Source organism: Zingiber officinale, chromosome 7B (assembly GCF_018446385.1).
Source record: "Zingiber officinale cultivar Zhangliang chromosome 7B, Zo_v1.1, whole genome shotgun sequence".
NCBI classification, from domain to species: domain Eukaryota; kingdom Viridiplantae; phylum Streptophyta; class Magnoliopsida; order Zingiberales; family Zingiberaceae; genus Zingiber; species Zingiber officinale.
The window spans coordinates 49,986,814-49,999,071 of record NC_055999.1 but is presented as its reverse complement, the minus strand read 5'-3'; the positions used below and the strand labels follow the sequence as shown (position 1 = coordinate 49,999,071).

At 36.2% G+C, this 12,258-nt stretch overlaps 1 protein-coding gene across 8 annotated transcripts in view; it reads right to left on the bottom strand.

Annotated features, from left to right (window-relative positions):
* Window positions 1-3,418: 3,418 nt before the first annotated feature.
* LOC122005737 (pseudouridine-5'-phosphate glycosidase-like) overlaps window positions 3,419-12,258 on the bottom strand; it is a 33,718-nt gene continuing 24,878 nt past the window's right edge. For 6 of the 8 annotated variants that reach the window (XM_042560898.1, XM_042560899.1, XM_042560901.1 and 3 more), the window contains 9 exons: window positions 8,190-8,250; window positions 7,876-7,982; window positions 7,183-7,260; window positions 5,573-5,618; window positions 5,376-5,496; window positions 4,558-4,643; window positions 4,212-4,295; window positions 3,779-3,831; window positions 3,451-3,690 (listed from right to left, as the gene is read on the bottom strand). In XM_042560898.1, the coding sequence (XP_042416832.1) occupies window positions 3,809-3,831; window positions 4,212-4,295; window positions 4,558-4,643; window positions 5,376-5,496; window positions 5,573-5,618; window positions 7,183-7,260; window positions 7,876-7,982; window positions 8,190-8,250 (606 nt within the window). In that variant the 3' untranslated portion in view covers window positions 3,451-3,690; window positions 3,779-3,808. Of the gene's footprint in view, window positions 3,691-3,778; window positions 3,832-4,211; window positions 4,296-4,557; window positions 4,644-5,375; window positions 5,497-5,572; window positions 5,619-7,182; window positions 7,261-7,875; window positions 7,983-8,189; window positions 8,251-12,258 lie in introns of all 8 variants that reach the window. The other 2 variants (XM_042560895.1, XM_042560897.1) reach the window with 2 other exon arrangements.

Below are 12,258 nucleotides of genomic sequence, written 5' to 3'. Positions count from 1 at the left end.
TTTATTGTTCCGGAGATTATAATGCATGATTATTACTAGTAGTTATATTTTATTATGCATGTCTGCTCGATACCCGCTGAGTATGTTATACTCACTACCCCCTATTTCTTTTCTTGTTGTTTTCATATTAGCACATAGATATGTCGTGTCACTTAGAATATCCTGTCTACCGGTTCCACGTCACATCCGAGAACTATTTTCGATGTTAGCTCTCCTTTACTTGTCTTACGTTTTGTTGGACTTGATGTTGTATAAATTCAACTTTGTTCTTTTGAGTTTGCTATGTAGAGTTTTATTTGTTTTGTTGTGGTTGTGTAAACTTAACCGACTAACGGTCTTCGTTTTTAATCTGTATGAATTTTCTTTCAATTTATGCTGTGTTTTAGTACAGCCATGTGGGTTATTTGATATATATAATTGCGTGTTTATATATATATATAGACCTGACCACGGTTCGAACCCGATGGTTCGACGGTTCGGAACCGCCGGTTCGACGGTTCCAGGCAGGTCGACCCTTAACCTTAACCGCCCAAGACGGTTACGGTTCACGGTTCAGAACCGACGGTTCACGGTTCGGTTCACGGTTCGTCACGGTTCACCACGGTTCAAGATTAATATGTTAAAAAAAAATAAAAATTAAACATTAAACATTAAAAATTAGAAATTAAAATTTATTGAAAAAAGGGCTTGCACTTATTTAAGTTGCCTACGTATCCATTTAGGGAAATCAAAGCCCACGTAGTTCTTTTACATTTTTATCCTTTTACATTTCCATTCACTTCCATTTCCTGTTCCTATCGTATTTGTTCCTTCAGTATCAAAATCTTCAACTTCGTCATCTGAAAGTTATATTCCTTGAATTCTTTTCTCCGCTCTGGTCCAATCGTCCAGTAATGCTTGGGCTTCCAATGAGTCGGGAGACAAAGTTGATCATCGTTCATCTAATATGTTGTCGTCGGCACTGAACGTCTGCTCCAGACACTGGACAAGCTAAAATTTCTTTTGCGATCACGGAGAGAACGGGAAAGCTTTGAGCCTTCTGTGACCACCACTTTAAGATATCGAAGTTTTCGTTATCTGCTTCATTAAAATCAAAAGAAGTCGTAAAATAATTCTCAAGTTCCTGTGTGGAACTTGAGGATCCTCGTGGACGTTTTGTCCGTTCTTTTAATAAGAGTTGCGCTTTTGTAAGTTTTAAATTACTACTAGTAGTTTGTTGTATTTCAGAAATATTAATTTGTGTTCCATATTTTGCATAATATTGATTATAAATATCATATAAATAAATTCTAACATTATATATAATATTAAGGAGAAGAAGAATCTATAATTAAAGCGTCATAATATAAAGTTAGCATTTCTTATAAAACTTCTAATTTAAATCTAGGATCTAAAGCAAATGCAATTAAATAAATTTCAGGAATTAAATAAAAATATTTTTCCCATTTAGTTTCCATAGCTAAGATGCAAGGAGATAAAGATTCATTATTAATATGTTCATTTAAAACTAATACTATATTAGAAAAAATTTCTAAAACTAATTGAGCAGTGGGATAATAAACACCGGAAAGTTGTTCGGTTGCATCATTAAATACTTTTAAAATTTCACAAATAATACTACAAATATTTCATTGTTGTCAAAATAAATATATATTAGTATTAGTGTTTTGTGCAAAAAATGAACATAATAATTCTTTATATTGAAATGAATCTTGTAATAATTGGTATGTTGAATTCCAACGTGTTGGTACATCACGTGGAAATTTTTTAGGTCTCATTCCATTAATTTTACAAAACCTATCCCATTATTTCATTATAGATGGATGAGACCATAAATAAGAAATTAAAATTCTAATTGGTTTAATATAACTTTCTAAAATTTTTAAACATCTTGAACACATAAATTTAAAACATGGCATACACAACGAATATGAAAAAATAAACCTCCAATAATAGGTTGACAAACAAATTTTAGATCATCTATACAAGCGGTATTGGAACTAGCATTATCTAATGATATTGAAAATATTTTATGAGTTAAACCATACTCTTCTAAAATTAAACATAATAATTGTGCGATATTATGAGCATTATGTGATTCATCAAAAACTCTATAAGCTAATAATCTTTTTTGGAGGTTCTAAGAATTATCGATCCAATGGTAAGTCACACCCATATACGAATGTGTTTGCCAATGATCACTCCAAATATCGGAACATAAAGAAACTTTATTATCTAATTTACTAAATTCATCAATTAAATTCTTTTTTCCTTGTTTTACTAATTTTTTAATTGTACGAGTAAATGTAGCCCTAGGAACACGTTTAGCACATGGATTAAGAGATTCTTTACAAAAATCTTCAAATGTGCATTTAGATCCAAAACTAAAAGAAAGATGTTCTACGGAAATAAATTTAGCTAATGATTCTCTTAATTTATTATCCGAATATAAAAATAAAACGAAATCGGTACTACCGCTAGTTGAAGAAAATCTTGATAATTGTGTTTGAGAACGGTCGAGTCCATATTCCGTCGGGTGCTTCGTTTCTACATGTCGTTTCAACGACCCATAGCTGCCGCCGACTTGAAATTTGTAGGAAGCATTGCAGTGCTTACATTTTGCACACATTTCTCCCGACGGAAGAGTGACCTTCTCAAAATGTTTAGTGAAAATAGAAGACTTTAGAGGAGAAAGTTCCCGAACCTTAGAAGTAATTGCATCGGTACTTTCTTGTGTTTCGAGTGTCAGATTCAGAAGATGCTCGATCTCATCATCGGTGGATTGAATGTTGGGGTCCTCCTCCCGCAGATTCATTATTTGCTTTCCCTTCCGAGCTCGAGATGATACACCTCCGCGGCCTCCTTCCATTGTAATTGAAAATTGGAAACGAAAGCGTGTAGAGATTAGAGAATACGAAAATGAGATTAAGAGTAGAGAAGATGTGTGTGAAAAATGATGAAATGAGTTCTCTATTTATAGAGTTTTGATAGTAACGGACACTAAATCATAGCCATTGATCAAAAAACGATCAAATAATCCTAACCGTTGAAAAAAAAAATACCCAAAAAATCCTCCCAACGGCTACGAACCGCCGGTTAACCGGCGGTTCCAACGGCTATGAACCGCCGGTTAACCGGCGATTCAAGCCGTTCAAAAAAAAAAATACGACTGAACCGCCGGTTCAACCCGCCGGTTAACCGACGATTCAACCCGCCGGTTAACCGACGATTCGTCTATTTTTACAGCCAATGAACCGGAACCGGCCCGGGCCAGTTCCGGTTCGACCCGGCGAACCGGGTCAACGGGCAATATATATATATATTCCAACCGTGTGGACTGATATATTCTTATGAATGTATATATGATTCAGATTATCATCGATATAGGGGAGATATCGCCAAATTTTTCCTCTGCCAGAGACTCCTCAGGGTCGTGACAAGTATGATCCCTGAATTTTGACAATCTGAATCTGAATTTTGACAATCTAAAAATCATAGCTCTGATTACAAATCAATACCAATCAAAGTATACAAGTTGCCGCTCAAGCTCTTCAAATCTATTAGTGTGATAAATGTCACGTTGTTAAAGCACACCTTCAAAATGGGAATGCCACATTATTCCTCGAAATTACACAGATGACTGATCCAGATTTGCAATAATAGTTGTTCCATTTTAATTAAGAGCCTCGGCTGAGAAAGAGAGGATGTTATGAGAATGACAAGGATAGTTAAATGGATCGCAAAAATGCTGTGAGAAATAACAAAAACAGATTTTCACCATATTTGACTGTGATAGCACTACTGAAACTTATAATGCTGACCGTGGTTGACCTGTAAAGAAGAAACCTTCATCAAAAATAATTCAGCAAAGAAGAGATTGGGCAGTCATATACATGTATGATTCGCCGGTTGCAAAGATAATGATGCTTTCATTAAGAGCAGGGAAAAACATGCATCAATTTTTTGGTGAATGAGGTTTAAATTTCATTCTTTGTCAACCTCCAACCGGATGGAGGGTATATATTTATTGGGATGGCATTTATACCGTCATTTATGTATGAACATCTTGTGCTTAAGCTAATGTCTATTTTTATAAAAAGGCTTATGCAATCACTTGCATTGATGACAATATTAGTACAAAGTACATAAAATGTTTCAGGAATAAAGAAGGGATTATATTATGATTGTGAATAGTGAAAATAGGAACTCACCATTTTTGAGACTTCTTCTAAGATCAGCAAGAGCAACAGCAATTCTTGCACCTATCAATGCATTATTCTTTACAAGTGCAATATCTGAAATTTTGTTAAGGAAATACACCAGGAGAGGATAACTAAAATATTTATTTTCCTTTTACACTTGGGTGGATGAATAGCAGCAGGGGGAAAAGAAAGGAACACGTTTCATCCACCTAAAGTAAACAAGCCATTAGCCACAGACTTACTGTACTGATGGATGAAGTTGTATTCATTTTCGTGGTTTAAAGTGGCATAAAAGAAGGGAAGATGACAATGATTAAATTAAGACAAGAAAAAAATAATTTATAGCAAAGGATGCTAGCAAGTAGTGATGCACCCCCAGTTAACTCATTGACTCTAGAAAGCAGAAAAGGCGTGGCGGCATTTCCTGCCACATTATTTACCCTGCAGTAGCAAAAGTAGAAAATATATTACAAAATCTAACAACATGACATGTATATTTCAGTTAATGAATACCAGCTCCAAAGATAGATCTAGTAAAACCATGCAGTAGATTACCAAGAGCTTGATTGATAATTCACAAAGGAAAATTAGCTTAGCATATACAATGGTTAGAAAGCAAGTAAAAATGAAAAAGTGGCAAATAAATGGGCAAGTATGCATGATGTAATATAGACGTATGTCAGTTTCAATCCTGGTTAGTGGTTACTTCATCTTCTACATATATGCTTTTAATGACACACTAAAAACATATGATAAAACATTGGAAAATAATCGAGAAGCAAGATTAGGAGTAGCTTATGCACATTGGATGAAACCAATAAACGTGTCAGCCTCATGTTCTTTTTCACATTAATCCCACAATGAAATCATCCTCTGGATTTCTTTTTAAAAAAAAAATCATTGGAGTATATAATTGTTATATTCTCAACCAAAAATAATGATTTGTTTGGAAAAATTCATCTTGAATGGATATAAAAATGACTTCAATGTCCAGAAAATTTTTATAGAGGGATGGAGCACCAGAGCAATGGCACAACCATATTTAGAGGGAAACAGTTCCCAGCCAAACACATCCAATTTGCAAATATCACAAGTATGAGCAGAAGAAAATGAACTGAAAATAACTTTAAAACTTTGGGGAAATTAACTGTTCATTAGAGATAGCAACCTTACTTTGCTTCTTCTAATGCTTTTTTAATTGCAGATTCGATGGCATTTCCTGCAGCAACATGTTCTTCTGGGGCAGGGACAGCAATTAGCATTCCACTTCCAAGTCCTAATTTCATGTTTGCATCTGAGTTCCTCAAAAGAAGAAGAATGAGAACTACACTACAAATTAAAGTCCAAAAAAAAACCCTAATTTGACTTACATATGAGCCTAGCACACTGTTCTGGAGTATCAAGACGACAAGGTGCCTGTATTAAGCATATAAATATTAAAGTTGCAAGAAAATGGAGCATCTGTAATTTGCTTATTTGCAGCTAGAACTTTGGAATGTTAAAAATACTTAACAATGATAGTGAACATGAAATGACTTCAAATGCACAGCTATAATTCTGACAATCCGTGTGTTAATAAGGTGGAGATATTTCCCATATAATGTCTTGACAAACGACAATACCAGATGACAAGCATGACCGGTATGTACCAAGAGTGTATAAAACAAGATGTTGACACTGGTGTAACTTGCTGAAGCAGTATTGAAAGACCTTTGCTTTCATCTAGTTTCCTGGTTGCTTTAACTTTGACTATAATAAATCAAAGCTCTAGAACAAATTTATGCATAATGTTTAAGCTATTTAGGTTATCTACCATGCCGGGTGCAGAGCTAAGATATTGGTTCAGTATAGGCAAATCACGGCTACCGCCAACGGGCATGTTGTGGAGGGCGCCTCCCTCGGTCCAGTTCCAATGGCAGGCCCGGCAGTAGTGCTGCAGCTGAAGCTGTCCACTTCACAAGCCACGACATCGTTGCCTAGCGGGGCAGCGGTTGATCCAATTCACAAATCACAACGAGATCACAAATCAAACATCTACAATCGAGATTTAGCAATTAAGTCCAACTCGAAAGCAAATTTCAAGAATAAAGAGGCCAGAATCGCCATTTTTTTTGTGCAGAACAAGGAATTTTTTTTAGGGAATTAGCCTTTTGTTTGAGCTTCCTTGCTTGTTGCAAAGGGCAGAGGAAGTAGGCGCATAGCTTGTTGCAGAGTACAGACTGTGGAGGCTTTAATTAGGGTGGGGTAATAATTTTAATTTTTTTTGTTTGGGTTGTGTAATAATATTTTTTTTTTGTCCAGCCCTCCGGGACCACACTGGGCCCGTGCTGGCTCTTCCCCCATTCCATGCCACCTATTACTAGTTCAACTAAAATTGAAAAATAGCAGAAGCTTATTGGCAAGCCCCCCCGCTTATAGAAGATCAAAACACATGTAGCCTTGAACGCAAATGTAAACCTTTAGACAAGTTTTATTAGCTTCTGTTCTACTCAGAATTAATTACCAGATTATGCAAATGCTCCGTCGCTTGGATGGTTAGAGCATCCAGGATTGGCCTATAAGTCAAGGGTATGATCTTTATATTTTTTATAATGTATGTATATGAATATGATAATCTAACCTTTAGTATCAAGTAAATTGAACCAGAAAGTATTATCTAGTTAGATAGTTTCTTTTATACATTGTCTGAAATAGTTAGAATAACTTAGAATGCAAAAGCTATATTTTTTTGAGGATATAAGTATTGCTATTTAGCAAACCCCATCTAGTGAGATAAGGTTCGGTTGTTGTTGTAGTATAAGTATTGTGGTTAGCTTTTTTTGTTATTACATAATGCAATATCTATCCACTAAAAATCTAAATCTGTCAACTGCCATTATGAAGTATTGACTGCTACATGAAAGGATTGTTTACCATTTGGTAAGATGACAAAAATTTATGGACGTTAACAAATAAATTTTGAAGAGAAACTAAGCGATACCTTACATCCACTACTTCCACTAAAAAATGCAGGAAAGTCATTAGACTGGTAGACAGCAACTGTCACTCCTTGAGTTTCCTGCATAAAAAATATTTTTATGGTCAAGAAAACATCATACTATACAGCCAGGCTTACCTAATGGTAGTGATGTTTTTTTTTTTTGATAATCCATGTGTGGGGGGGCTTCACCTGACTAATCCTAGAAGTAGATGACCTTCCCTTTTTGTTCGTCTACCGAGTAAATCTAGAGCACAACTTATGCACACTCAGAGGCAGACATCCAAAATATTCATCCCTAATGGGATTCAAACTCTGGACCTCTTATTTACTTTGAGAGTTTGAGTACACACCCGTGGGCACATTTTTTTCTTTTGATAATCTAGGTGTTCGGGCAATGTTGATTATTCAAAGGCTGTGTTTAAATCTCAGAAAGAGCTCAAGTTACAATTATTGCTTACTTATAGTTTGAAGTGTAGAAATAAAATAAGAACTGTGTACGGTGGGCAACTTGAAGTCAAATTATTGCAGAAAACATGATTGATTCTTATATTCTCATATGCCTCAGCCAACAGTAGATAGAATATAAGTAATTTTTTACATGGCGCATTCATGTATCAGGTTTGCATGTGTTGTATTGAAATTTTAAACATATCACATGTAGTATTTCCCTTATAATGGACAAGGCTACCATACCAGATATTCAAGGGTTCTAGGAATATCTAATATGGACTTTACTCCAGCTGAAATGACTGCCATCGGAGTTTTGCCAAGTTCAGTTAGATCAGATGATATATCCATTGCTGCATATCCAAAGATCAAATAATCAGATAATATGGACTGCAACATATCAAAAGATCACAGAGAAACAAAAATTGTAATTAATTTGTCAGAATTAATTGCTACTAATAAAGTATGGTTATACAACAAACAGCAAGAACATGAGTCTGTTCTACAATATCAGAACTGCACAAAGAAAGAAGTTCCAAGACATGTTAGGGAAGTCTTACTTGTTTCCGCATGTCTATGTACTCCTCCAACCCCCCCAGTAACAAAAACTGGTATGCCAACCTGGACATGTAGCATCAATTATGCTAATTACACAATTCTATGGTAGTTAAATATTACGAATGTGCAGTAACATATTACCTAGTTTGATGGGAGAACTCATGCATTAACTTCATATGCCTATAAGGCTAAAATACTAAAAAACACAAGCTTGCATTAGTTCACCCATCAAAATTCTTCAACACGACGAGTGCAACGTTGTAAACTAAATTAAGATGTCATAATTCTCCATTAAGGTTTCACATCCATATTAATACACGACGAGCGCACAGCCCTAAACTCGCAACCCGACGACGTCGCCTCTCCTTCCAGCCGGCTTCGCATTCGCGTGTTCTCAGCTGTAAGTTCGTCACACCGCCGTCCTCTAGTAGCACACGCATGGCATCGTGCATCTTCACGGTTCCTTGCTGACGCACACGGGGGATGTGTTCCTCTCCAGCACCCGTCGACATGGCTCCGAAGTCACCTTTCGAAGCGCAGAGTAGTGCGACGTGTCTTCCACCCTTACGATCTAACAGGTTAGCCTCTTCATCCTTCCCTCAGATTGCGATCTGCACACAGATCGAACGGTCAACACCATGGATTAGGGTTCGTGAAGAGAGTGAGCCTAACATCCTTCTGCTTCTCAAGCCCTAGTTTTGGTCAGCAGCAACATTAGGAGTTGTTCGTTGCATCAAAGAGCAACCAATCAACAACTTAGAGCAAAACTTTAGCTTCAGTTCATCTTCATTGCTTCGTGCATGTTTGCTTTGCCAACCAGTACCACACCTCTGAGCAGGCAGCGTCTAGTATAGCTCCATCCTTCGATATTTCTGTGTTATCTCTGTTTGCTTTGCTTTGCCGGCAGTAGCCACATCTTGGTCTTCTTTTTATACAAAACAGAGAAGTTGGTCTTAGTTCAGCCTTAGCTCCTTCCTTTGGCTTTTATTTCACAAACTTGGGGATAAAATCTTATGGCCGAGAATAAAACCTATCTTATGACGGATGTAGTACCCGTGATGTCTAAAATCACAAACCATAAGCTAAATGGTTTGACTATTTGGATTGGAGTAAGACTCTTCGTCTTTATCTACGAAGTATTGATAAAGATAGTCATTTGACTGATAACCCTCCTAAAGATGATTTAAAACAGACATGGCTAAGAGAGGATGCTCACTTGTTTCTTCAGATTCGAAATTGTAGTGATAGTGAGGTAATTAGTTTGATCAATCACTGCGAATTTGTTAAAGAACTAATGGATTATTTGAAATTTTTATACTCTGGAAAAGGGAATCTCTCCTGCATGTATGAGGTTTGCAAAGCCTTTTACCGTGCAAAAAAACAAGATCAACCTTTGATCAATTATTTTATGACGTTCAAAAAGACATGAAGAGCTTAATATGCAACTGCCCTTTAGCCCTGATGTGAAGGCTCAACAAATCCAACAAGAGACAATTATGAGCTTCCTTGCTAGTCTACCTCCTGACTTTGAGTCTGCTAAGTCAAAAGTTCTCTCTGGTTCTGAGGTATCTTCTATCCAAGATGCATTTAGTCACATTCTCCGTGCAAAAATTACTACACCCACTCTGCTTAATGGTGCTCTAGTAAGTCGCAATACTAATTATATGTCCGGAAGATCAACTAGTCACAATGGAAATAAAGGGGGAAGTTCCCAGGACTTTCAAACTCGAACGCCTAATTTTGGTGGTATTGTGTGTAATTACTATCGTAAGCCAAGGCGAACAAAATTTGAATGTAGAAAGCTTCAATAAAAAAATCAGCAAAAACACTTGGCGCATATTGCATCCACTAATGATGACCCTTATAAATTGGTCCTTATATCTGCAGATGAATTTGCCAAGTTCTCAAAATATCAAGAGTCATCCAAGTCATCATCTTCCTCGGTCACTACTATTGTCGATTCAGGTAAACAAACCATGTCTTCTTTCTTCATCCTCCAAATGGGTCATTGATTTTGGTGTCATGGATCATATGACAGGTAATGCTAATCTCGTTTCTACTTTTCAGTTCGAAGCTAGCACTCATACTGTTACTTTAGCTGATGAGTCGCTATCTTGCGTTCTTGGGTCTAGCAATATTAATCCTACTCCTTACTTCCTCTGTATCCTGTCTTACATTTACCTAATTTATCATTTAATTTGCTCTCTGTCAGTTAACTAACCCGTAACATTAACTGTTGCATCTCATTTTTTCCTAATCATTGCTTATTTCAGAATCTTTTGACGAAGAAGATTATTGGTAAATGACACGAGTCTGGAGGCCTTTACATTCTTGACACACCACTCCCAAATTCTTTGTTTGCTCAACTGTCACTTCCCCATTCAAGGATCATTGTAGGTTGGGATATCCATCTTTATCTTTGCTCAAAAAGCTTTGTTCACAATATAGTAAGGTGTCTTTATTAGATTGTGAGTCGTGTCAGTTTGTAAAACATTACCGTCTTAGTTCAAGTCCTAGAGTAAATAAACGTGCTACTGTTCCTTTTGAATTAGTTCATTCCGATATTTGGGATTCTTGTCCTGTTTTATCTAATCTTGGTTTTAGGTATTTTGTTACTTTTGTTGATGATTACTCCCGTGTAACCTGGTTATATTTAATGAAAAATCGTCCTACGTTATTTTCTCTGTTTTGTCTTTTGTGCTGAAATTAAAACTCAGTTTAATACATCCATCCATACTTTACGAAGTGATAATGCTAAGGAATATATGTCTGGTTTATTTCAGCCGTATATGGGTCAGAATGGCATGCTTCATGAAAAATCTTGTGTTGACACCCCATCCTAAAATGGTGTAGTTAAATGAAAAAATAGACATCTTAAAACTGCACGAGCCCTTCTATTTCAAATGAATGTTCCCAAATCTTTTGGGCTGATGCAGTTTCTACGACATGTTTTCTCATTAACCGCATGCCATCCACTGTCCTGCATGGTGAAATCCCATGCAAAATCCTTTTTCCCAATAAGTCATTATTTCCTATTAACCTCAGGATATTTGGTAGCACTTGTTTTGTTCGAGATGTTCGTCTACATGACACTAAATTAGATCACAAGTCTTTGAAATGTATTTTCCTTGGTTATTCTAGTCTTCAGAAAGGTTATAGGTGTTATTGTCCCAGTATTAACAAATATTTTACCTCAATTGATGTTACCTTCATGGAAGACAAACCCTATTTCCCATCCTCACCTATCCCGACTCATTAAAAGGAAGATGATGATTTGTTGATGTATTCTATCACACCCTTGACACTTGTTTCGAAACCAGCTCCTATCAAACCTCCTATTATTCAAACCTAATCCAGGCGTCATTATTTAGATTCATATCCTACACCTACTACTTCGTCATCAGATCTAGCCCCAAACGATGATCTTCCTATTACGTTATGCAAAGGTAAACAACAATATACTTATCCTACTTCTTTTGTATCTTATAATGGCTTGTCTTCTTCCTCTTGTTCTTTTATTGCTTCACTTGATTCTATCTCTATTACTAAGACTGTGCGTGAGGTCATATCTCATCCTGATTCGAAAGATACAATAATAGCGGAGATGAATTTTTTAGATGACAATGACACTTGGGACTTAGTCGATTTACCTTATTGGATGCAAATGGGTATTTGTAGTTAAAGTCAATCCGGATAGGTCAGTTGCCAAATAAAAAACTTATCTTATTGCTAAAGGCTATGCTCAGACCTATGGACTGGATTATTCTGACACTGTTGCAAAGTTGACATCTATTCGATTATTTATTTCAATGGTCGTCACCTATCATTGGCCTTTACATCAACTTGATATCAAGAATGTTTTTTTTCATGAGGTGTATATGGAGCAACCTCCTGGTTTTGTTGCTCAAGGGGAGTCAGGCAAGTTTGTCATCTTCAAAAAACTTTGTATGGGTTAAAATAGAGTCCTCATGCTTGGTTTGGAAAGTTTAGTTAGATTATTGAAAAATTTGGTATGATGAAAAGCAAGTCAGATCATTCTGTGTTCTATAAGCAGTCAGGAGTTGGTATCAT